This window comes from Lagenorhynchus albirostris, chromosome 7, assembly GCF_949774975.1.
Source record: "Lagenorhynchus albirostris chromosome 7, mLagAlb1.1, whole genome shotgun sequence".
Classification (NCBI taxonomy): domain Eukaryota; kingdom Metazoa; phylum Chordata; class Mammalia; order Artiodactyla; family Delphinidae; genus Lagenorhynchus; species Lagenorhynchus albirostris.
In genome coordinates, this window is record NC_083101.1 from 27,348,555 (window position 1) to 27,375,436 (window position 26,882).

The following is a 26,882-nucleotide window of genomic DNA, read 5'->3' on the forward strand; positions in this document are numbered from 1 at the left end:
TCATAGTCTCTTGCTTAAAAAGGGAGGTAAACCAAAGAATGTAGAAGCCCTAATCTGACATTTAAACATATCTTAAAATAAAAATTAATTCCAATAAAGAAATTGTTTGAGCTCTGCCACATTTTTTTTTAACATCTTGCAGTATAATTGCTTTACATTGTTGTGTTAGTTTCTGCTGTATAACAAAGTGAATCAGCTATACACATACTTATATCCCCATATCCCCTCCCTCTTGTGTCTCCCTCCCATCCTCCTTATCCCACCTCTCTAGGTGGTCACAAAGCACCGAGCTGATCTCTCTGTGCAATGCTGCTGCTTCCCACTAGCTATCTATTTTATATTTGGTAGTATATATATGTCCATGCCACTCTCTCACTTCGTCCCAGCTTACCCCTTCCCATCCCCGTGTCCTTAAGTCCATTCTCTATGTCTGGGTCTTTATTCCTGTCCTGCCCCTAGGTTCTTCATAACCATTTTTTTTAGATTCCGTATATATGTGTTAGCATGCAGTATTTGTTCTCTTCCTGACTTACTTCACTTTATATGACAGACTCTAGGTCCATCCACCTCACTACAAATAACTCAATTTCATTTCATTTTATGGCTGAGTAATATTCCTTTGTATATATGTGCCACATCTTCTTTATCCATTCATCTGTCGATGGACACTTAGGTTGCTTCCATGTCCTGGCTACTGTAAATAGTGCTGCAATGAACATTGTGGTACATGTTTCTTTTTGAATTATGGTTTTCTCAAGGTATATGCCCAGTAGAGGGATTGCTGGGTCATATGATAGTTCTATCCTTAGTTTTTTAAGGAACCTCCATACTGTTCTCCATAGTGGCTGTATCAATTTACATTCCCACCAACAGTGCAAGAGGGTTCCCTTTTCTCCACACCCTCTCCAGCATTTATTGTTTGTACATTTTTTGATGATGGCCATTCTGACCCATGTGAGGTGAAACCTCATTGTAGTTTTGATTAGCATTTCTCTAATGATTAGTGATGTTGAGCATCCTTTCATGTGTTTGCTGGCAATCTGTATACCTTCTTTGGAGAAATGTCTATTTAGGTCTTCCGCTCATTTTTGGATTGGGTTGTTTGTTTTTTTGATATTGAGCTGCATGAGCTGCTTGTATATTTTGGAGATTAATCCTTTGTCAGTTGCTTCATTTGCAAATATTTTCTCTCATTCTGAGGGTTGTCTTTGCATCTTGTTTATGGTTTCCTTTGCTGTGCAAAAGCTTTTAAGTTTCATTAGGTCCCATTTGTTTATTTTTGTTTTTATTTCCATTTCTCTAGGAGGTGAGTCAAAAAAGGATCTTGCTGTGATTTATGTCATAGAGTGTTCTGCCTATGTTTTCCTCTAAGAGTTTTAGAGTGTCTGGCCTTACATTTAGGTTTAAGCCCAGGTTTATCTCTGGGCTTTCTATCCTGTTCCATTGATCTATATTTCTGTTTTTGTGTCAGTACCATACTGTCTTGATTACTGTAGCTTTGTAGTATAGTCTGAAGTCAGGGAGCCTGATTCCTCCAGCTCCGTTTTTCTTTCTCAAGATTGCTTTGGCACATTATTTTTATAATATCTCATGTTATATCATTTCAGAATATTCCCAGAAAAATGTGACCTAAACTATAAGTTCCTCAAGGCACAAACAGTACTCATGTACTTTTATATCCTCTATAGTGCATAGCAATGAAAGTATAATGAATGAACATAACTTCTACCTCATATGAATAATTCAAAGACTATTACAATGTATCTATATAAGCAAAATTTGCATAATTAATCTTTCTCTCCACCCAGAACATACTTCTTCCTGCCTCCATCTGCCTAAATCCAAACAATCCTTTGCAGGGCAACTGCGAAGTGTCTACTCCATTAAGCCTCCCCCAGTGCCCTCCAATAATTAACTTCTGGTACATGGCATATTCAGCCTGGTTTTCTGGTTACTCTATGCTTTCTTCATTGGTGATATCACACACTCAGACATTAATAATTATTAACCTAAATGACTGTCAAACAAATCTTCAGATGCTCATTTTTATAAATGTCTTCAATAAGTTGGTTAAATCAACTGTTCATCTGGTAGTATAGTCTTAGATAAATAAGTATGAGAGAATTAAATACAGAGAGACCTATGAAAGAGCATTTTAGTCATTTATCAGTTAGTCAACAAATATATATTAAAAATCTACTACATGCACCAGACAGAATGCTAGGGATACAGTGCTGAATAAAACAAACTTAGTCCGTATCCTCATAAAGTTTAAAAGTACAATGCCTCATATTTCTTTTTAGACAATAACTTTTTTTTTTTTTTTTTCGGTACGTTGGCCTCTCACCGTTGTGGCCTCTCCCGTTGTGGAGCACAGGCTCCGGACACGCAGGCTCAGCGGCCATGGTTCACGGGCCCAGCCGCTCCGCGGCATGCGGATCCTCCCAGACCGGGGCACAAACCCATGTCCCCTGCATCAGCAGGCGGATTCCCAACCACTGCGCCACCAGGGAAGGCCTAGACAATAACATATTGAAGACAGAGTCTGTGTCTTATTCAAAGTTTACATGTCCAACTGTATCCCCCGAAACGGCCTAATACCATTGTCCCTCATTCATGTATTCAACAAAATACTATCTGAATACACCTCTCAACAGCATGCAGCATAACTGACCAGTCCATCCTTCTTAACACCATCTCCTGGTTTTTAACAGCTTCTTTCCCATTTCTCATTCTGGATCTTCCCTATCTAAATATTAGAAAATCTCACGACTCTGTACTCTCTCCTGTCTCACTCTATGCTTTTGTCCCTATGTAATATAACTGCCACCCTAAGTTAATTTATAAACTGAATATAATCTCAATAAAAATACCAACAAATTTTATTATGGAGTTAGACAAACTGCCAATAAAGTTCATATCAATATGCAAAAAAAGCTGGGAAAAAACCTGAAAATAAACAAACATGCCAGAATATCCAGATAAGACTGAAAAAGTGCCCAGTTCTCTCTCCATACAGGATACGCAGCCAGACTTTAATTTTTGCCAATCTGATGAGAAATGATATCTGAGTGTAATTTTCATTAATATATTCCCAAGTGAGCGTCACATGTTTTCATATGTTTAAGGGACATCATATCTTTGTTGTGTGAACTGTCTGTTGATAAACTTCTTTCAATTTTTTATTAGGTTTTTAATCCTTTATCCCTTAATTTTTCTTAACAGTTCAAGAATGTTTATGAACTGCTGAATGAATATTCAGGGTTCTACTAGAGATATTTTTTTACTTTTTAAGGCTAAAATCTTATTATGAAATATTTCTTAGAGATAAAAAGTATTTGGAATAGAGGAGTTTTTTTCAATTTTTTTTATGGAAGTATAGTTGATTTCTTATGTCGTGTTAGCTTCAGGTGTATAGTTCCCTGTTCCATACAGTAGGTCCTTCATGGTTATCTTATTTATATATAGCAGTGTGTATATGTTAAACGTAAAAGCTTTTGTGCAGCAAAGGAAACCATAAACAAAACAAAAAGACAACCTAAGGACTTGAGAGAAACTATTTGCAAATGAGGCATTAACAAGGGATTCATCTTCAAAATATACAAACACCTCATACAGCTCAATATCAGAAAAACAAACCAATCAAAAAATGGGCAGAAGTCTACAAAGACATTTCTCCAAAGGAAACATACAGATGGCCAACAGGCATATGAAAAAATGCTCCATATTGCTAATTATCAGAGAAATGCAAATCAAAACTAAAATGAGGTATCATCTCACACCATTCAGAATGGCCATCATCAAAAAGTCTACAAATAATAAATGCTAGAGAGGGTGTGGCAAAAAAGGAACCGTCCTACACTGCTGGTGGGAATGTAAATTGGTACAGCCACAATGGAGAGCAGTATGGAGGTGCCTTAAAAACTAAAAATAGAGAGGAGCTTCAAGATGGCAGAAGAGTAAGACACGGAGATCACCTTCCTCCCCACAAATACATCAGAAATATATCTACATGTGGAACAACTCCTACAGAACACCTACTGAACGCTGGCAGAAGACCTCAGACCTCCCAAAAGGCAAGAAACTCCCCACATACCTGGGTAGGATAAAAGAAAAAAAAGAGACAAAGAATAGGGACAGGACCTGCACCAGTGGGAGGGAGCTGTGAAGGAGGAAAGGTTTCCACACACTAGGAAGCCCCTTCGCGGGCGGAGACTGCCAGTGGCAGAGGGGGGGAGCTTCAGAGCCACGGAGGAGAGCGCAGCAACAGGGCTTCGGAGGGCAAAGCGGAGAGATTCCTTTAGAGAGGATCGGTGCCGACCAGCACTCACCAGCCTGAGAAGTTTGTCTACTCACCCGCCGGGACGGGTTGGGGCTGGGAGCTGAGGCTCGGGCTTCAGAGGTCAGATCCCAGAGAGAGGACTGGGGTTGGCAGCTTGAACACAGCCTGAAGGGGATAGTGTGCCACAGCTAGCCGGGAGGGGGAGGGAGTCTGGGAAAAAGTCTGGAGCTGCCGAAGAGGCAAGAGACTTTTTCTTGCATCTTTTGTTTCCTGGTGCGCGAGGAGAGGGGATTAAGAGCGCTGCTTAAAGGAGCTCCAGAGATGGGCGCGAGCCGCGGCTATCAGCATGGACCCCAGAGACGGGCATGAGACTCTAAGGCTGCTGCTGCCGCCACCAAGAAGCCTGTGTGCAAGCACAGGTCACTATCCACACAACCTCCTCCGCCCCGGGAGCCTGCGCAGCCCGCCACTGCCAGGGTCCCGGGATCCAGGGACAACTTCCCCAGGAGAACGCACGGCGCGCCTCAGGCTGGTGCAATATCCTGCTGGCCTCTGCCGCCACAGGCTCGCTCCGTATACCGCACCGTTACTAACCCCCTCCCCCCACACCACCTGAGTGAGCCAGAGCCCCCGAATCAGCTGCTCTTTAACCCTGTCCTGTCTGAGTGAAGGACAGACGCCCTCAGGCAACCTACACGCAGAGACGGGTCCAAATCGAAAGCTGAACCCCAGGAGCTGTGCAAAAAAAGAAGAGTAAGGGAAATCTCTCCCAGCAGCCTCAGGAGCAGCGGATTAAATCTCCACAATCAACTTAATGTACCCTGCATCTCTGGAATACCTGAATAGACAACGAATCATCCCAAACTGAGGAGGTGGACTTTGAGAGCAACGATATATATATATATTTTCCCTTTTTCTCTTTTTGTGTGTGTGTGTGTGTGTGTATGCTTCTGTGTGTGAGTTTGTCTGTATAGCTTTGCTTTTACCATTTGTCCTAGGGTTCTGTCTGTCGGGTTTTTTTTTTTTTATTACTTAAAAAATTTTCTTTTTTTTTTTTTTTGGCGGTACGCGGGCCTCTCACTGTTGTGGGCTCTCCCGTTGCAGAGCACAGGCTCCAGACACGCAGGCTCAGCGGCCACGGCTCAGGGGCCCAGCCACTTGCGGCATGTGGGATCTTCCTGGACCGGGGCACTAACCCGTGTCCCCTACATTGGCAGGCGGACTCTCAACCACTGCACCACCAGGGAGGTCCAAAAAATTTCTATTCTTCATAACTATTTTTTATTGTAATAACTTTATTTCATTTTATTTTATTTTATTTTAACTTCTTTCTTTCTTTTCTCCCTTTTATTCTGAGCCGTGTGGAGGACAGGCTCTTGGTGCTCCAGCCAGGCATCAGGGCTGTGCCACTGAGGTGGGAGAGCCAACTTCAGGACACTGGTCCACAAGAGACCTCCCAGCTGCACGTAATATCAAACAGCGAAAATTTCCCAGAGATCTCCATCTCAACGCCAAGACCCAGCTCCACTCAACGACCAGCAAGCTACAGTGCTGGACACCCCATGCCAAACAACTAGCAAGACAGGAACACAACCCCATCCATCAGCACAGAGGCTGCGTAAAATCATAATAAGGTCACAGACACCCCAAAACACAACACCAGACGTGGACCTGCCCACCAGAAAGACAAGATCCAGCCTCATCCACCAGAACACAGGCACTAGTCCCCTCCACCAGGAAGCCTACACAACCCACTGAACCAACCTTAGCCACTGGGGACAGACACCAAAAACAACGGAAACTATGAACCAGCAGCTGCGAAAAGGAGACCCCAAACACAGTAAGTTAAGCAAACTGAGAAGACAGAGAAACACAGAGCAGATGAAGGAGCAAGATAAAAACCCACCAGACCTAACAAATGAAGAGGAAATAGGCAGTCTACCTGAAAAAGAATTCAGAATAATGATAGTAAAGATGATCCAAAATCTTGGAAATGGAATGGAGAAAATACAAGAAACGTTTAACAAGGATCTAAAAGAACTAAACAGCAAACAAACAGAGATGAACAACACAATAAATGAAATTAAAAATACTCTAGAAGGGATCAATAGCAGAATATCTGAGGCAGAAGAACGGATAAGAGACCTGGAAGATGAAATACTGGAAACAACTACTGCAGAGCAAAATAAAGAAAAAAGAATGAAAAGAATTGAGGACAGTCTCAGAGACCTCTGGGACAACAATAAACACACAACATTCGAATTATAGGGGTCCCAGAAGAAGAAGAGAAAAAGAAAGGGACTGAGAAAATATCTCAAGAGATTATAGTTGATAACTTCCCTAATATGGGAAAGGAAATAGTTAATCAAGTCCAGGAAGCACAGAGAGTCCCATACAGGAAAAATCCAAGGAAAAACACGCCAAGAAACATATCAATCAAACTATCGAAAATTAAATACAAAGAACAAATATTAAAAGCAGCAAGGGAAAAACAACAAGTAACACATAAGGGAATCCCCATAAGGCTTACAGCTGATCTTTCAGCAGAAACTCTCCAAGCCAGAAGGGAGTGGCAGGACATATTTAAAGTGATGAAGGAGAAAAACCTACAACCAAGATTACTCTGCCCAGCAAGAATCTCATTCAGATTTGACGGAAAAATTGAAAGCTTTACAGACGAGCAAAAGTTAAGAGAATTCAGCACCACCAAACCAGCTTTACAACAAATGCTAAAAGAACTTCTCTAGGCAGGAAACACAAGAGAAGGAAAAGACCTACAATAACAAACCCAAAACAATTACAAAAATGGGAATAGGAACATACATATTGATAATTATCTTAAATGTAAATGGATTAAATGCTCCAACCAAAAGACACAAACTAGCTGAATGGATACAGAAACAAGACCCGTATATATGCTGTCTACAAGAGACCCACTTCAGACCTAGGGACACATACAGACTGAAAGTGAGGGGATGGAAAAAGCTATTCCATGCAAATGGAAATCAAAAGAAAGCAGGAATAGCAATTCTCATATCAGACAAAATAGACTTTAAAACAAAGGCTATTACAAGAGACAAAGAAGGACACTACATAATGATCAAGGGATCAGTCCAAGAAGATATAACAATTGTAAATATTTACGCACACAACATAGGAGCACCTCAATACATAAGGCAAATACTAACAGCCATAAAAGGGGAAATCGACAGTAACACAATCATAGTAGGGGACTTTAACACCCCACTTTCACCAATGCACAGATCATCCAAAATGAAAATAAATAAGGAAACACAAGCTTTAAATGATACATTAAACAAGATGGACTTAATTGATATTTATAGGACATTCCATCCAAAAACAACAGAATACACATTCTTCTCAAGTGCTCCTGGAAGATTCTCCAGGATAGAGCATATCTTGGGTCACAAATCAAGCCTTGGTAAATTTAAGAAAATTGAAAGTTTATCAAGTATCTTTTCCAACCACGACGCTATGAGACTAGATATCAATTACAGGAAAAAATCTGTAAGGAATACAAACACATGGAGGCTAAACAACACACTTCTTAATAACCAAGAGATCACTGAAGAAATCAAAGAGGAAATCAGAAAATACCTAGAAACAAACGACAATGAAAACGCAACGACCCAAAACCTATGGGATGCAGCAAAAGCAGTTCTAAGAGGGAACTTTATAGCTATAAAAGCCCACCTTAAGAAACAAGAAACATCTCAAATAAACAACCTAATCTTACACCTAATGCAATTAGAGAAGGAAGAACAAAGAAAACCCAAAGTTAGCAGAAGGAAAGAAATCATACAGATCAGAAATAAATGAAAAAGAAATGAAGGAAACGATAGCAAAGATCAATAAAACTAAAAGCTGGTTCTTTGAGAAGATAGACAAAATTGATAAACCATTAGCCAGACTCATCAAGAAAAAAGGGAAAAGACTCAAATCAATAGAATTAGAAATGAAAAAGGAGATGTAACAATTGACACTGCAGAAATACAAAGCATCATGAGAGATTACTACAAGCAACTATATGCCAATAAAATGGATAACCTGGAAGAAATGGACAAAATCTTAGAAAAGCACAACCTTCCAAGACTGAACCAGGAAGAAATAGAAAATATGAACAGACCAATCACAAACATTGAAATTGAAACTGTGATTAAAAATCTTCCAACAAACAAAAGCCCAGGACCAGATGGCTTCACAGGCAAATTCTACCAAACATTTAGAGAAGAGCTAACACCTAACCTGCTCAAACTCTTCCAAAATATAGCAGAGCGAGGAACACTCCCAAACTCATTCTACGAGGCCACCATCACCCTGATACCAAAACCAGACAAAGATGTCAGAAAGAAAGAAAACTACAGGCCAATATCACTGATGAACATAGATGCAAAAATCCTCAACAAAAAACTAGCAATCAGAATCCAACAGCACATTAAAAGGATCATACACCATGATCAAGTGGGGTTTATCCCAGGAATGCCAAGATTCTTCAATATATGCAAATCAATCAATGTGATACACCATATTAACAAATTGAGGAGGAAAACCATATGATCATCTCAACAGATGCAGAGAAAGCTTTTGACAAAATTCAACACCCATTTATGATAAAACCCCTCCAGAAAGTAGGCATAGAGGGAACTTTCCTCAACATAATAAAGGCCATATATGACAAACCCAGAGCCAACATCATCCTCCATGGTGAAAAACTGCAACCATTTCCACTAAGATCAGGAACAAGACAACGTTGCCCACTCTCACCACTCTTATTCAACATAGTTTTGGAAGTTTTAGCCACAGCAGTCAGAGAAGAAAAAGAAATAAAAGGAATCCAAATCGGAAAAGAAGAAGTAAAGCTGTCACTGTTTGCAGATAACATGATACTGTACAAAGAGAATCCTAAAGATGCTACCAGAAAACTACTAAAGCTAATCAATGAATTTGGTAAAGTAGCAGGATACAAAATTAACGCACAAAAATCTCTTGCTTTCCTATACACAAATGATGAAAAATCTGAAAGTGAAATTAAGAAAACACTCTCATTTAGCACTGCAACAAAAAGAATAAAATATCTAGGCATAAACCTACCTAAGGAGACAAAAGACCTGTATGTAGAAAATTATAAGACACTGATGAAAGAAATTAAAGATGATACCAAGAGATGGAGAGATATACCATGTTCTTGGATTGGAAGAATCAACATTGTAAAAATGACTGTACTACCCAAAGCAATCTACAGATTCAATGCAATCCCTGTCAAACTACCACTGGCATTTTTCACAGAACTAGAAAAAAAATTTCACAATTTGTATGGAAACACAAAAGACCCCGAATAGCCAAAGCAATCTTGAGAAAGAAAAACGGAGCTGGAGGAATCAGGCTCCCTGACCTCAGACTATACTACAAAGCTACAGTAATCAAGACAGTATGGTACTGACACAAAAACAGATACATAGATCAATGGAATAGGATAGAAAGCCCAGAGCTAAACCCACGCACATATGGTCACCTTATCTTTGATAAAGGAGGCAAGAATATACTGTGGTGAAAAGACAGCCTCTTCAATAAGTGGTGCTGGGGAAACTGGACAGCTACATGTAAAAGAATGAAATTAGAACACTCTCTAACACCATACACAAAAAAACACTCAAAATGGATTCAAGACCTAAACGTAAGTCCAGACACCATCAAACTCTGAGAGGAAAACACAGGCAGAACACTCTATGACATAAATCACAGCAAGATCCTTTTTGACCCGCTTCCTAGAGAAATGGAAATAAAAACAAAAATAAATAAATGGGACCTAATGAAACTTAACTTGTGCACAGCAAAGGAAACCATAAACAAGATGAAAAGACAACCCTCAGAATGGGAGAAAATATTTGCAAATGAAGCAACTGACAAAGGATTAATGTCCAAAACATACAAGCAAATCATGCAGCTCAATATGAAAAAAACAAACAACCCAATGCAAAAATGAGCAGAAGACCCAAATAGACATTTCTCCAAAGAAGATATACAGATTGCCAACAAACACATGAAAGAATGCTCAACATCATTAATCATTAGAGATAGGCTAATCTAAACTACAATGAGATATCATCTCCCACTGGTCAGAATGGCCATCATCAAAAAATCTACAAACAATAAATGCTGGAGAGGGTGTGCAGAAAAGTGAACCCTCTTGCACTGTTGGTGGGAATGTAAATTGATACAGCCACTATGGAGGTTCCTTAAAAAACTAAAAATAGAACTACCATATGACCCAGCAATCCCACTACTGGGCATATACCCTGAGAAAACCATAATTCAAAAAGAGTCATATACCAAAATGTTCATTGCAGCTCTATTTACAAGAGCTAGGACATGGAAGCAAACTAAGTGTCCATCAACAGACGAATGGATAAAGAAGATGTGGCACATGTATACAGTGGAATATTAGTCAGCCGTAAAAAGGAACGAAACTGAGTTATCTGTAGTGAGGTGGATGGACCTAGAGACTGCCATACAGAGTGAAGTAAGTCAGAAAGAGAAAAACAAATACCGTATCCTAACACATATATATGGAATCTAAAAAAAAAAAAAGAAAATAGAAAATGGTCAGAAGAACCTAGGGGCAAGACGGTAATAAAGATGCAGACCTACTAGAGAATGGACTTAAGGATACGGGGAGCGGGGGAAGGGTAAGCTGGGACAAAGTGACAGAGTGGCATGGACATATATACACTACCAAACGTAAAACAGATAGCTAGTGGGAAGCAGCCACAAAGCACAGGGAGATCAGCTCGGTGCTCTGTGACCACCTAGAGGGGTGAGATAGGGAGGGTGGGAGGGAGGGAGATGCAAGAGGGAAGAGATATGGGGACATATGTATATGTATAACTGATTCACTTTGTTATAAAGCGGAAACTGGCACACCATTGTAAAGCAATTATACTCTAATAAAGATGTTTAAAAAAAACAAAACTAAAAATAGAGCTACCATATGATCCTGCAATCCCACTCCAAGGCATACATCCAGAGAAACCATAATTTGAAAAGATACATGCACCCCAATGTTCACTGCAGCACTATTTACAATAGCCAAGACATGGAAGCAACCTAAATGTCCGTCAACAGATGAATCTATAAAGAAGATGTTGTATGTGTGTGTGCATACACACACACACACACACACACACACACACACAATGTAATATTATTCAGCCATAAAAAAGAATGAAATAGTGCTATTTGCAGCAACATGGATGGACCTAGAGATTAATATATTAAGTGAAACAAGAGAAAGACAAATATCAGGTGACATCGCTTATATGTGGAATCTAAAAAAAAATGATACAAATGAATTTATATACAAAACAGAAACAGACCCACTTCTTTGTATCATTTTCAAATTTCTTCATCATTGTTATATGAGTCTTTCACCTGCTTGGTTAAGTTATTCTTAGGTATTTTATTCTTTTTGATGAGATTTTAAATGGGATTGATTTCTTACTTTCTCTTCCTGATAGTTCATTATTAGTGTATAGAAAAGCAATAGATTTCTGTATATTAAGCTTGTATCACGTAACATAAGCTTTCCACGTGACCCAACAATTCCACTCCTATATATCCAAGAGAAATGAAAATATATGTGCACACAAAGTAAACATGTTTATAGCAGCTTTATGCATAATAACCATATTCAAATAATCAAAAGCTGGTAATAATCCAAAATCCATCAACAGGTAATTACATAAACAAATTGTGGTATATAATGCTACTTAGCAATAAAAAGGAATATGCGACAACATGGATAAATCTCAAAAACATGCTGAGCAAAAGAAGCCAGACAGAAAAAATATATACTATATGATCCCACTTACATGGAAATGGGTGTTCCACCCTGGGGCCATGGGTGGTGGTTGGGATGTACTTGATTAGAGCACAAGGGACTTTTTCAAGTAATGGAAATATTCCATATCTTGGTTGTAGTGGTGGTTACATAGGTACACAAATTTACCGAAACTCTAGAAAGGCTATATTTTATTATGTGCAAATTATACTTCAGTAAAGTTGATTTTTTTGTTAATTTTAAAGGAGCTCATTCCTAAGTTTTTAGTAAATGAATATTAAACACTACTTAAATGCTAAAACATTTTTTAAGAGATCCTGATGAAGCTGGGTTCTGTATTACACCTTGGGAGACTGATGTAGGTTATACCTAGAAATGGAATTACTAGTTCACAAGATACATAAATCTTTTTTTTTAATATAAATTTATTTTATTTATTTATTTTTGGCTGAGTTGGGTCTTCGTTGCTGTGCACAAGCTTTCTCTAGTTACGGAGAGCAGGGGCTACACTTTCGTTGCGGTGCGCGGGCTTTTCACTGTGGTGGCTTCTCTTCTTGTGGAGCACGGGCTCTAGGCGTGTGGGCTTCAGTAGTTGTGGCACGCCGGCTCTAGAGCGCAGGCTCAGTAGTTGTGGCGCACGGGCTTAGTTGCTCCACGGCATGTGGAATCTTCCTGGACCAGGGCTTGAACCCGTGTCCCCTGCACTGGCAGGTGGATTCTTAACCACTGAGCCACCAGGGAAGTCCAAGATACATAAATCTTCAACTTTATCGGATACTGCCAAACTCCCCTCCCAAGTTGTTTTTGTTTAGACTCTAAATCCCTTTAAAGTAGTTTATACTCCTCTTCTTTACTTCCTCTTATTCACCTCTGTCTATCAAAAACTTTTTTCTATTCTCTAACAGTCCATTTGAAACTACTTTTACCAAGGTCACCAAATACCTCAATTTCAAAATCCAACAGCCTCTTTTCGGTTTTAATCATTCTTGACCACTCAAGTCTCCCTTTGCTTTATCTATTTCACAATAACTTCTTACACTGAGGAGCCAAAAGATATTCCATGCTTCTGAAACTTTTCTCAAATCATCTCCAATGGGAGAGACTGACATTAGGTGCAGCTAAACTAACTGGAATCCTCAGGCAGGGTGTCAAGAGGAAGATAGGCAGGCGTGGGGCAGGGAGGAGACTTCATGTCTACATGGGATGGTGCCACAAGTCCATAGCTAGGCTGCACATTTCAAGGGTGAGAATACCCGAGTTTTACCACAGAGCAGCTTCTAGTGGGTGAGATGACAACAGAGATTCTAGAGGTCGAGGAATACTGGTGGCACTTACTTTCTGTTACTCTTTTTATACTTGTATTATGGATACCTGTGCCCTTGTCTTACTTGTGGGAGATATTCTCTTTGAAAAGAGGAATCATATTTATTAGCATCCTTTGTATATGTCAAAACACTGGATTATTATCCAAAACAAACACACAATGCAAATTTCCTAACTATATAAATAATACAAGAAAAGCAAGGTAAAGAAAAATAATTAGTGCCGATTTTTTCTCTGTATATTCTGTCAATTCATTATTTTATACCTAAGAAATGAAAAACTATAGTAGCTACTCAAACAAATCACAAGCTATTTAAAAATCAGTATAAATCTAAAGGGAATCTGGGCAAAAGGATGAGCTAAAAATGAATATTCTGCTTAGAAGTTGGTGGATATTTAGTAAAATGTTGGGGAATATTATTCTAAATTATTAGAATATTATTAGAATATTATTCTAAAATGTTAGGGGAATAATATTCTAATTAGGAAGATTTGAGGAATACTATGAGAAAAGTTCAATACTGTATGTTATTATACTTTAAAATATCTTTTTATTATCACTTTGTGATATGGTATTTAAATTTAGGTGCTATAATAAACAACTATATGTCTGGCAGTAATTGTAAGAAAAGCTATCATTTTTATGCTACAAATTAGGCCTTCAACAAAAACTGATCCTTGCAATTCAAAAAATTTAACAGATACCAGTACCAGTTAATCTAACTAAGCCCACAACACACATTCATTTTCTTTAAAGTTAGAAACTCTCAAAATTTATATAGCTCCCAACACTACTTCATGATAAAAAAAACTCAACAAACGATGAGAAGGGAACTAACTTAATCTGATAAAGGGCACCTATAAAACACCCTCAGCTAATATCATACTTGTTAGTAAAAGACTGAATGCTTTCTCCCTAGGATCAAAAAGAAGATAAGGATGTTCATTCCCTCTATTTCTATTCAACATTGTGCTGGAAGTTCTAGACAGGGCAACTGGGCAAGAAAATGAGATAAGAAGACATGGAGATTGAAAAGGAAGAAGGAAAATTATTTCTATGCAAATGACATGATCTTGTAGAAAACCCTAAGGAATCCATTAAAAAAAAAAACTATTAGAGCTAATAAATAAATTCAGCTAGGTTACAATATACAAGATCATATAAAAAATCAATTTTATTTCTACACATTTTCAAGGTACAATCTGAAAATAAAACATTTAAAAAACAATCTCATTTACTATAGCATCAAAAAGAACAAAATACTTAGGAATAAAGTTAACAACTGAAGTGTAAGGCTTATATACTGAAAACATCATTGAAAAAAATTAAAGAAGACCTAAATAAATTTTTAAAATCTATGTTGATGGATTATAAGACTTAACATTGTTAAGATGACAGTACTCCCCAAACTGATTTGCAGATTCAATGTAATCCCTATGAAGACATAAGCTGGCCGCCTTTGCAGAAACTGTCAAGTTAATTCTAAAATTCATATGGAAATTCAAGTGATCTAGAGTGGTCAAAACAATCCTGAGAAAGAAGAACAAACCTGGAAGACTCACAGTTCCCAATTTCAAAACTTACTGCAAAGCTGAAATAATTAAGATAGCATGGTACAAATATAAAAATAGGCATAGAGATGAATGGGATAAAAGTGAGAGTCCAGAAGTAAACTCTTACATTTACAGTCAACTGATTTTCTACAAGGGTGCCAAGACAATTCAATGAGGGAAAGAACAGTCTTTTCAATAAATGGTGCTTAAACAACTAGATATCCCATATACAAAAATTAACTCAAAACAGGTCACAGAACTAAATATAAGAGCTAAAACTATAAATCTCTTAGGAAAAAACACAGAGGTAAATCTTTCTGACCTTAGATTTGGCAATGGGTTCTTAGATATGACACCAGAAGCATACACAACAAAAGAGAAAATATGCAAATTGGACTTTATCAAAATTTAAAAATTTTGTGCTTCCAAGGACACTATGAAGAAAGTGAAAAGACAACTCACAGAATAGGAGAAAACATTTACAAACCAGAAATCTAATAAGGCTCCAGTATCCAGAATACATAAAGAAATCTTACAACTCAACATTAAAAAGACAAATGCCATGATTAAAAAAGGGCAAATGATCTGAATAGATATTTTTCCAAAGAAAATATACAAATGGCCAACAAGCACATAAAAAATGCTCAACATCATTAGTCCTCAGGGAAATATAAATCAAAATCACAATGAATTGCTTCTTCACACCCACTAGGATGGCTATAAAAAAGATATGCATTGGTTAAGGATGTGGTGAAATTAGAACTCTCACATACATTGCTGGTGGGAACGTAAAATGATGAAGCCACTTTAGAAAACAGTCCGTTAGTTCCTCAAAAGATTAAACGTTGAATTACTATATGATCTAATAATTCAATTCCTATATGATACACCCAAGAGGAATGTAATATATGTCCACACAAAAACGTGTACATGAATGTTCATAGCTCATTATTCATATTACCCAAAAGGTAAAACAGCCCAAAATCCATCAACTGATAGGGAAATAAAATGTGGTATACCCACACAATGGAATATTATTTGGCAATTAAAAGGAATAACGTACTGATACATACTACAACATGGATGAACATCAAAAACATCATGCAAGTGAAAGAAACCAGTCACAAGCCACATATTGCATGATTCCACTTACATGAAATGTCAGAATAGGCAAATTTATAGACAGAAAGTAGATCAGTGGTCGTCTACAGTTGAGGGGATTGAGGGAAAATGTGAAGTGACTGCTAACAGGTATGAGGTTTATTTTGGGGTGATGAAAGTGTTCTAATACCAATTGTGGTAACAGCTGCACATCTCTGTGAATATACTAAAGACCACTGAATTGTATACTTTCAATGGATGGATTGTATGGTGTGTAAACTATATCTCAGTAAAAATGTTACCAAAAAATGCAGCTCAAAATTTGATGACTGGGCTTCCCTGGTGGCGCAGTGGTTGAGAGTCTGTCTGCTGATGCAGGGGACATGGGTTCGTGTCCCGGTCCGGGAAGATCCCACATGCCGCGGAGCGGCCGGGCCCGTGAACCATGGCCGCTGAGCCTGCGCGTCCGGAGCCTGTGCTCCGCAACGGGAGAGGCCACAGCAGTGAGAGGCCCGCATACCGCAAAAAAACAAAACAAAACAAAACAAAAAATCTGATGACTGTTAGAAGAACGCACATATGAAGAGATTTTGCCTCAGATATCTGAAGTACAACAACCACAGATCACCTCCACTGCAGAGACTACTGGAATAAAAATAAATGATCCCTACAGTGATTTGGTTCTTTCAAAGACATAAATTTATATAATACATACTGTTTTCCTTCTAAGCATCTCATAGGTAAGTTTTTAGTCAGAAACATCTAGGCTGAGATACAGATATCTATAAAATTTCTCTAGGCTTAAATAATAATATTTTAAAATCAATTGTCTACTCGTGAATAGTGAATATATAAAAATATATATATAATAGTGAATATATAGTGAATATATAAAATACATAAATTTATATAATACATACTGTTTTCCTTCTAAGCATCTCATAGGTAAGTTTTTAGTCAGAAACATCTAGGCTGAGATACAGATATCTATAAAATTTCTCTAGGCTTAAATAATAATATTTTAAAATCAATTGTCTACTCGTGAATAGTGAATATATAAAAATTTTAAGAAGAAGAATAATCAATCAGAATTAGTCTCATCATACAGCTGAAATAAAATTCATAAGATGTGTCAGAGGGCTTCCCTGGTGGTGCAGTGGTTAAGAATCCACCTGCCAGTGCAAGGGAGCCCTGGTCCAGGAAGATCCCACATGCCGCAGAGCAACTAAGCCTCTGCACCACAACTACTGAGCCTGTGCTCTACAGCCCGCGAGCCACACTACTGAAGCCCACGCTCCACAAGAGAAGCCACCCCAATGAGAAGCCCGTGCACCACAACGAAGTGCAGCCCCCGCTCACCGCAACTACCGAAAGCCCACGTGCTGCAACGAAGACCCAACACAGCCAAAAATAAATAAATATAAATAAATAAATAAATAAATAAGATGTGTCGGACACAGTCATAGAATGGTATATGTCATCTCGAACCATATCAACAATCGGTACAATGAAGACGAGGAAATCAGGATTCAGAGACATTAAGTAACTTGCCTATTCAGGGATTAGACAGCGAAGCTAGGATTTGAATTTAAGACTGCCTGTCTCTGAAACCTATGGTCTTATACCATCTTATACTATTTCCTAACTTCAAGAAGGGATAAAGCATCCAACCAGACAACAGTAATTAAAGAGACTGACCACAAATATGTCCTAATATAAACATATAAAAGTTTTAAAGTTTAAAGGAACCTCAGAGAACATCTACTCCGAGAACCTCATTTTACAAACGACACAACACTTTGCAGTCTCTGATCAGCCTTGGCTATTTCCACTACTCTCTGGCCTCCAATGTAAATACTACAAGGTTATCTGCAGATCCTTCCTGATAGCCTCAGCATAAATCAAATGAGGAATCATAGAAGAGCTATGTTTCAGTAAGTCATGGATGTGCTGAATAACTCCCCAAAATTGATATTTTTAGACTATAATAAAAAATAAATTTTTCCATTACTTGCCTTATGCAGAATTTTGGTTACACAGAATCTGTAATACTGCTTTATTGCTACTTTGAACTCTTACCTTTGTGGCCACAAGAAACATAGTATAGAGGAACATAAGATTATGCCTTGATATTGCCAGATGATTGGTTTGCTGGAATGTGAAGATAACTGACCCCAGCAGGGTTACCTTGGCAGGGCTGAAAATAAAACACATTTTAACTCAATAAGTAATAAATATTATTTATCTTTATATTTCTCAAACAGTATTCTCAAAATATTAATTTAATGAGTTATTAATAGATGTAACACAAAAATGAGTTCTGTAAATATAAAGTTTTGGAAATGCTGAGTTACATAAAGTTAAATACCTTTCTTCACAGCATAAAGTATCAAAGTTTAGAATGTTCATACATACTGTGACTTTCTGATAAAGAGAGTACATTTCTATATGTAATATTTCCGAATTGACCACATAACACTTTTACACAAAGGATTTGAAAGTCCCACGTTCCACAGCATGATTTGGGAAAAGTACGTTAGCCCTGAAAAACTTTATAGTGCTAACCAAGTTCCTTGGGTGGGATGGGGGATGGAAAAGAAAGCCCTGATTTGCAGCATTTCCTCATTTCCACAGTGTACATACAGTCGCCCCATGGTATTCGCAGGGAATTTGTTCCAGGAGCCCCCACATTTACCAAAATCCACTGATGCCCAGGTCCGTGATATAAGATGATGTAGTATTTGCATATAACCTATGCACATCCTCCCACATACTTTAAACCATCTCTAGATTATTTACAATACCTAATATAATGTAAATGCTATGTAAACAGTTGTAATTACAGTATAAGTACTATGTAAACAGTTATCAGTACATGGCAAATTCAAGGTTTGCTTTCTGGAACTTTCTGGAATTTTTTTTCTAATAGTTTTGATCCACAGTTGGTTAATCCACTGATGCAGAAACCATGGATACAGAGGCCCAACTGTACTCCCACAGCCCACTTCAGGCTGCAGTGTGGAACGGCTCTCATAAAACAGTATGAGCCAGCTCCAGCACATCACTTAGCTAACTCCAGCACAAAATATTAGCGTGAGCCAATACATTACCCAATACATTAAAATTTAAAGTCTATAATATGTTTATCTATTAACATATAACAAGCACTACTTTCATGTCATATATTTGCCACATAAAGTATATCTCAGTAACAGATCATTTTCTAGCTCTTTATGCTTAAAACTAGAAAAAGATAAATAATAAACTCTTAGAATGCCACAGTATAAAATATGACAAATTTAAAAGCCCCTATAAACCACTTTATGAAAAATAAGTAGTTTGTTTAATCAGTACAAGCTAAGGATTGAGTTCAAAACAGTTAGGTTTGGGTAACAGGGGTTTGGATCTTGCCTACCAATAACTGGGCAGCATTCCTGTTTTAGAACAGCGGTCCACAAACTTTTTGAGTGTGCATCTCTAGTGGTAAAAGTGTTTTAAGACACTCCTTAATATATATCAATTAATTTATAAATTATGTACATGTACAACTGTATCATAAAATGTACACCAAACTGACTTTTAAAAGGATGAGATAAAAAATAAATAGTTAATTCCATTAAGACATTGTCTTAATGTCCTTTTGCTACTCTGTTTCTAATAGTTTGGTTTCTGAACCATAGTGCCTCATCATGGGCATCTTAGCGTACACATATTCTACTCTGCATTGTGTTCTCTTAGAGCATAAATTCAGAAGCAATGAATCTGAGGAGCAAGGATTCTGTAAACGATAAATTGAAGCAGGGGATTGGAGCAGGGCTGGGATTTAGGAAAAAGTCAATGAGATTGATTACACAGATCAGAATGCATTCAGAAAATTCTTCTACTTATTATATTAGTTTCCTGTGAACCTAGTAAATAAGCTATCTGCTTCCAAAATACAATGGTGGAATAAGCATAGGTAGCAGCTATAAGCACTCCCATGCCAAAAGAGAGAAAATGGAAGGAAGAAAGTGATCACAGTCCTATGCAATTTCAAAATCCAGCAGGGCAAATTCCATTAGGTTTCAAGACCCAGGAATAATCTTCTGTGGCCTGAGGCTCCATCCTCTCAGTTTACAGCTCTAATTTCTGCATTCATGGCTCTGGCTTTTGCACCTGTGACTCCAGTCTATGGGTCTGGCCTCAGGTTTCTAGGCCCGCAGGTCCCACCTTAAAGCCATTCTTCCTTTTCCCTGAATGGTAGCACATACGACAGCTAAAAATTTTATCAGCCTGTTTCTACCTGTAGAATTTTGGGAGTCTGACTTCTTTTATTTCATCTTGTCTCTGTCCCTTTCGGTCCAACCTGGCAGTGTTTCTGCTGATACAACACTTTCAAAAATCTTTTGGGTTTCCTATGCATGACGCAGGGGATCCACGCCATCAGTCAAGATGGTCCTTCACAGATCTTGCCTGGATAATCTCATCTCTGTTCCAGGCTTCTGCTATGATAGCTGAATGGATCCATGAATCACACGCCTAATCTCTTTTAACACTAGCAAATGTTGTCCAGCCACACCCTTAACTTTCTCTCCACAGCAAGATTTTCCTAAGAATGACTCTCCTAATTTTATCATCTTTTGCAATCTGTATAGGCTGAGAATTTCCCAAATCATCAAGTCTTGGTTTCTTTGTTTACCAGTTATTCCCTCAATTCAACTCTTTCCTCTCACACTTCACTGTAAGAAGCAAGAAGAAAACAGCTCAGACTGCCAACACTTTGCTTCTGAAACTCAACTAAATATCCAAGTTCAATGCTTACAGATTATGCTTTCCACACAACTGCAGCCATACAACTAAATCACCTTTCTTCCAGTTTCCAGTATCATGTTCCTCAATTCCTCTAAGACCTCGCCAGCACCTCTAACATTCATATTTTTACCAACATCCTGTTTATTACAATGTATGTATTCCCTAAGACCATACAGGCTTTTTCCACTGTGCAAAAGTATTTGGTAATAAATATATGAAAACATATATATATGCATACACAAAATATCATAATGGACCCCTATGATTTCACTTGACAAATTGTTAATCATTCATTCATTCACATAATATTTACTGTCTACTATGTGATAGGTGTTTAGGATATAAGAGCAATCAAAAAAGACAAAATCCCTATACTTCACCTCTTGTATTCTTTGAAGCATGGAGGAAAGCCAAAGGGAGAGAAAAATAAACATAATGAATAAGTAAATTATAAAATATGATAAATGCTGTGGGAGAAATAGAGGGAAGTGTTGCAATTTTAAGCAGGGTAGTCCTCATTGAGAAGGTAAGCTCTGAGAAAATCCTTTGAGCAAAGCAGATAAGGGAGTTGGCCACCTGAGGAAGAAGATTCTAGGCAGAGAGAGAAGTTAGTTTTAAACCAGACAACACCTGGCTTGCTCAAGGACAGAGTGCAGTGAGCAAGGCAGAGAACAGTAAGAGCTGAAGTCAGAGCAAATTAGGTGCGGGAGAGACACAGATCTTGGAGGGTCTCACAGGCCATCTGGGGAGTCACTGCAAGGTTCTGAACACAGGAGAATCACAATTTGATTTCAGTTTTACAGTCCCAAGAAATGTTTCATGGAAGACGTTTCAAAGCACATACTCAAAATGAGAAAAATTTCCCCTGAATAACACCAATGCTTTATTTATAACTTATTATCAATCAAAGCTCCTTTGTTCTATTTCTAAACTACATCATTTAAGCTTTAAGGGTACATTCCAAGGTAAACATCCTGAAATCTACCGGTTCACTCAAACATATACTTCATCATTCATACTGCTTCTCAACCTTCATTTTTAATCCATTCTAACGAGCTTATTTTCACATGAAGACTTCCTCACCTTGCTTATTATGGCCACTAAATTCTAAGGCTTTCCTTATTGAATTGTGGGAATAGTAACTGTATTTCTCTATTTCATTTTCAGGTGCATCAGGGATATATTTGTGACTTATTTAAGATTGGGTCAGTGTCTTTAGAGAACACCTAATGATTAGATTCTCTTAAATAGGTGCAAAAGGTAGTCTGCATCGTACAAGCATAGAATGGGTTATTTCCTCTAATCTTTTTCTTATTTTTATATGTATTGCGTTGGCCAAAAGGTTTGTTCAGTTTCTTCCGCAGATGGCTCTAGCAGCACTTAATTGTCTTTAACTTTATTCGAAACAATGTTGTTAGATTGTATGTGACAGCTGTCACATCAGTGTGCAGTTAAAAAAAGACTTATCAAAATTAGTGAATTTTTGTGTAGCCATTTTAACATTGAAGGTGGAAGGAAAAAAGCAACGTTTTTGGCATATTATGCTTTATTATTTCAAGAAAGGTAAAACACAACTGAAACACAAAAAAATATTTGTGCAGTATATGGAGAAGGTGCTGTGACTGACTGAACATGTCAAAAGTGGACCGTGAAGTTTCGTGCTGGAGATTTCTCGCTGCATGATGCTCCACGGTTGGGCAGGCCAGTTGAAGTGGATAGAGACCAAATCGAAATATTAACTGAGAACAATCAACATTATACCATGCCGGAGATAGCCGACATACTCAAAATATCCAAATCAAGTGTTGAAAATCATTTGCACCAGCTTGGTTATGTTAATTGCTTTGGTGTTTGGGTTCCACATAAGTTAAGTGAAAAAAATCTTTTTGACCGTATTTCCGCATGCAATTCTCTACTAAACGTAATGAAAATGTTCCATTTTTAAAACATATTGTGATGGACGATGAAAAGTGGATACTGTACAATAATGTGGAACGGAAGAGATCGTGGGGCAAGTGAAATAAACTACCACCAACCACACCACAGGCCAGTCTTCATCCAAAGAGGCTGATGTTGTGTATGTGGTGGGATTGGAAGGGAGTCCTCTATGATGAGCTCCTTCCGGGAACCCAAAAGATTAATTCCAAGAAGTACTGCTCCCAATTAGACCAAATGAAAGCAGCACTAGATGAAAAGTGTCCAGAATTAATCAACAGAAGATGCATAATCTTCCATCAGGATAACGCAAGACCGCATGTTTCTTTGATGACCAGGCAAAAACTGTTACAGCTTGGCTGGGAAGTTCTGATTCATCTGCCATGTTCACCAGACATTGCACCTTCGAATTTCCATTTACTTTGGTCTTTACAAAATTCTTTTAATGGAAAAAAAATTCAATTCCCTGGAAGACTGTAAAAGGCACCTGGAACAGTTCTTTGCTCAAAAACATAAAAAGTTTTGGGAAGATGTAATTATGAAGTTGCCTGAAAAATGGCAGAAGGTAGTGGAACAAAAGGTGAATACATTGTTCAATAAAGTTCTTGGTAAAAATGAAAAAAGTGTCTTTTTTTTTTACTTAAAAACCGAAGGCACTTTTTGGCCAACTCAATAGTTAAATTCACCTCTCACTTTTAAAGCAACTAACAGGGCTTTACGATAATGTATTGACTGTTACCATAAGCTTGACATTTTACTACCAGGAACTATGAATAATTTGAAATCTGGGTGAAAATTAATGAAAATGCCAAGAGCCTGCAATTGATTCCAGAGAATTCTCTTCCTATGTAGTTCTTGCTACATAAATACACACTCTTCCCACAGTTCTACAATAATCCAAGAGTTTTTGTTTGGTTTTATTTTCTAAGAGGAGGAACCCACAGAAAAAGGAATCAATATTTAGTTTAAAAGCTACATTTAAGAGAGCAGACTTCTTGAAAAACTTAGGTTTCCTGGTTTTCTTCCCATTATCCTTTTATTTATTTGTTTGTTTGTTTCATCCACATTCAGAGATCCCAAAATGTGTTTTTAAATAAACTGGTAAGATCTAAGGATAAAAGGCTAAGTCTCAGTACAGTCTCTACCAACTCACTAGGACATCTTCAGCCATTCATCAGCTTCTGGTTTCCAACAGCCTTTTACCAACTGCTCAAAATTCGTGATAATGCTACCACCTGCACCTAAAAAGAACAAGATAAAACAAGAATACTTAACCAATTTTCTTGAGAAAATATATGAAATAAAGCCATAATTCTATCTTTTGACTTAAAATTCCAAAATCAACTCCAAAATATGATTCTTGGGAGGGAGAAAAAAGTTGTCTTGTACATTTATGATACAGAGACAATTACAATTCTTTCATGGCAACTGTCTATTGTACTACAAATAAGGTTAAAATTGGGGCCTCAGACAGAGATGTGGCTAGAGGTTTGTTTCTGACCTGAAAAAATAATCTTCTCTGCTTTATCACTTCCTTCCCTAATTTTAGTTTTAGGGGCAGTACACTATAACAACAGATTGAGAAATTTATTCAGTTCCAACATACAATAAAGGTAGGTAATGCAGAGTGAACATGAACCCATAATCAATCACATTTACTATTTCAGGTTATTCAGGATGAAAAAAGCGAGAAAAAAAAACAACAGAGCAAAGTTTTTTAATCACACGTGCCACATAATTTCTTATGTAAACTTGTTTTATTTATGGTGGTGGCTACACATTAACTACAAATCCCTCTGGTTATGGCTTCTAATCAAACCAATAATAAATATTCTATTTTTAAGACAATCAGGCTCAAAAGAATGGCTGATGACTAGTACTAGTGAATAGTGCCAGTTTTGAATTAACTTTACCAGCCAACAGAAACAAGGCTTCCATCTTCCAAAAAAGACTGTTATTAAAGTATGTGGTTCCCATTAATTTAACTAGAGAATTGTTCAGTAGTTGTAGTACACCAATAACAGAATATTTATGAACACATATTGTTAATATTACCTCGGGCCCATCCAATAGCTATCATGACTATCCAGCCATTTTTGTAATAGCTATTAGCATGGGTGACTCCACCTACTATTTTCCAAGTTCTGGTCACTTCCTTCATTCCCACAGCCAAGAGTTGAACAGGTAGGAATGAATATCCCTGGGAAACAAGGTCACGGGGGCAAAAAAATACAATATACCTGAAATTAAAATTTAAATATTTTAATACATGAGTGGAATCAGAAGAACAAAAATTAAAATCCAGAATATCAGCAATAACAATTTGATAAAACACAACAAATGGAATTATCCATATAAACATGGAATTTGACTGCAAGAAGACCACAGATTGGGTAAAGTCAATCTTTTTTTTTTTTTTTTTTTTTGGCTACTCCGTGCAGCATGTGGGATCTTAGTTCTCTGACCACAGATCAAACCCGTGCCCCCTGCAGTGGAAGCACAGAATCTTAACCACTAGACCATCAGGGAAGTCCCAAAGTCAATTTTTTAAAATCACATGAAGCACATAAAATAATCTGCCAAAAAGTCATAATCAAAGGGGAATATAAATTTTGTACTTCTGAGTACTCTATAAATGCAAAAAGTATTCACTGAGTTCCTAATTTGTGACTACACTAGTCTAGAAGCTAAGTGCTGAATTCACCAACAAAATTAAGCAAGTGTATAATCACTTCTGGTTTTGGGCTTCTCTAGGTAGAGTGCCTTTGTCTTTGGAAAAGGAATTAGAAAAGGGACCTTAGTAGCTGAGCAAGGGACACCATTTCAATCCCACTTACATCTTCACCTGTGGCCCTTTGTGCATAAACTGCAACCTATACAGAGAAAGGTCATTGCTCTCAAGGAGACAGATTCACTCGTGTTAAGGAAAAACTTATTTTCATACAGCTAAAAGAATATGAAGCTTGTTCTTCAATTTAGTTGAGTAAGTTTAAGTTTTAACCAATTAAATTGTGATGTTAGTTTAAGAATAATTCATTCCTCCTCAGGTGAATTATTTTTTTGAAGCCTCATTTGTTCCAAACACCTGTTCAACAATTTAACAGTAGTGTTGATTGGAAAACACAGCACTTTTTCCCCCCATTCCTAAAATATTCTCTGGCAGACAATTTTGTGCTTAAAGCAGAACATTTATCTTGATACAGAATACACTGCAAGAAAGAAGTACTCTATCTCTGCTAAAAGAAGTTGTTAACCTTATTGTAATTCATGGCTCATAAAGTCTGAATTCCTAAAAGTATTTGTGGAATATGAAATCCTGTTTGCCAAAACACTGCTTCAGGGACCCAATGTAAGATGAAATGGTTTGTTCAGCCTGAAGCACCCTCTCTTTCTTCAACTCCATTTACCAATTCCTTCCTGTTCTTCAAGGTGCACTTAAATACTACCATATACATTGACTTTGGGAGTTTTGTTTTATTTAATATTCTCAGTTCAGACTAAATTCTGATGGTTCTGTACAACTAAAACAACTGGTTCCTATACTTCAACATAGCTCTTTAGACATTTTTCTTTATAATATATAAAGGCTATAATATTCAAATTGTAACAGTCCTTAGATGGCAGGAATCATTCATCTTGTTACCCCCTGACACTCAGCATAATAAAAAGTAGCCCTGGACTTCCCTGGTGGCACAGTGGTTAAGAATCCGCCTGCCAATGCAGGGGACACAGGTTCGAGCCCTGGTCCGGGAAGATCCCACATGCCATGGAGAAACTAAGCCCGTGTGCCACAACTACTGAGCCTGCACTGTAGAGCCCATGAGCCACAACTACTGAGCCCAAATGCCGCAACTACTGAAGCCCGCGGGCCTAGAGGCTGTGCTCCGCAACAAGAGAAGCCACCACAATGAGAAGCCCACGTACCACAACGAAGAGTAGCCACTGCTCGCCACAACTAGAGAAAGCCCGTGCACAGCAATGAAGACCCAATGCAGCCAAAAATAAATAAATAAATTTATTAACAAAAAAACAGTAGGC

At 37.7% G+C, this 26,882-nt stretch overlaps 1 protein-coding gene across 3 annotated transcripts in view; it reads right to left on the reverse strand.

Annotated features, from left to right (window-relative positions):
• TMEM38B (transmembrane protein 38B) overlaps nt 1-26,882 on the reverse strand; it is a 112,128-nt gene that overhangs the window by 8,552 nt on the left and 76,694 nt on the right. For 2 of the 3 annotated variants that reach the window (XM_060154696.1, XM_060154694.1), the window contains exons 3-5: nt 24,900-25,084; nt 23,998-24,085; nt 18,198-18,315 (exon numbers count right to left, since the gene is read on the reverse strand). In XM_060154696.1, coding sequence (XP_060010679.1) covers nt 18,198-18,315; nt 23,998-24,085; nt 24,900-25,084 — 391 coding nt within the window. Of the gene's footprint in view, nt 1-2,347; nt 2,518-18,197; nt 18,316-23,997; nt 24,086-24,899; nt 25,085-26,882 lie in introns of all 3 variants that reach the window. The other variant, XM_060154695.1, reaches the window with a different exon arrangement.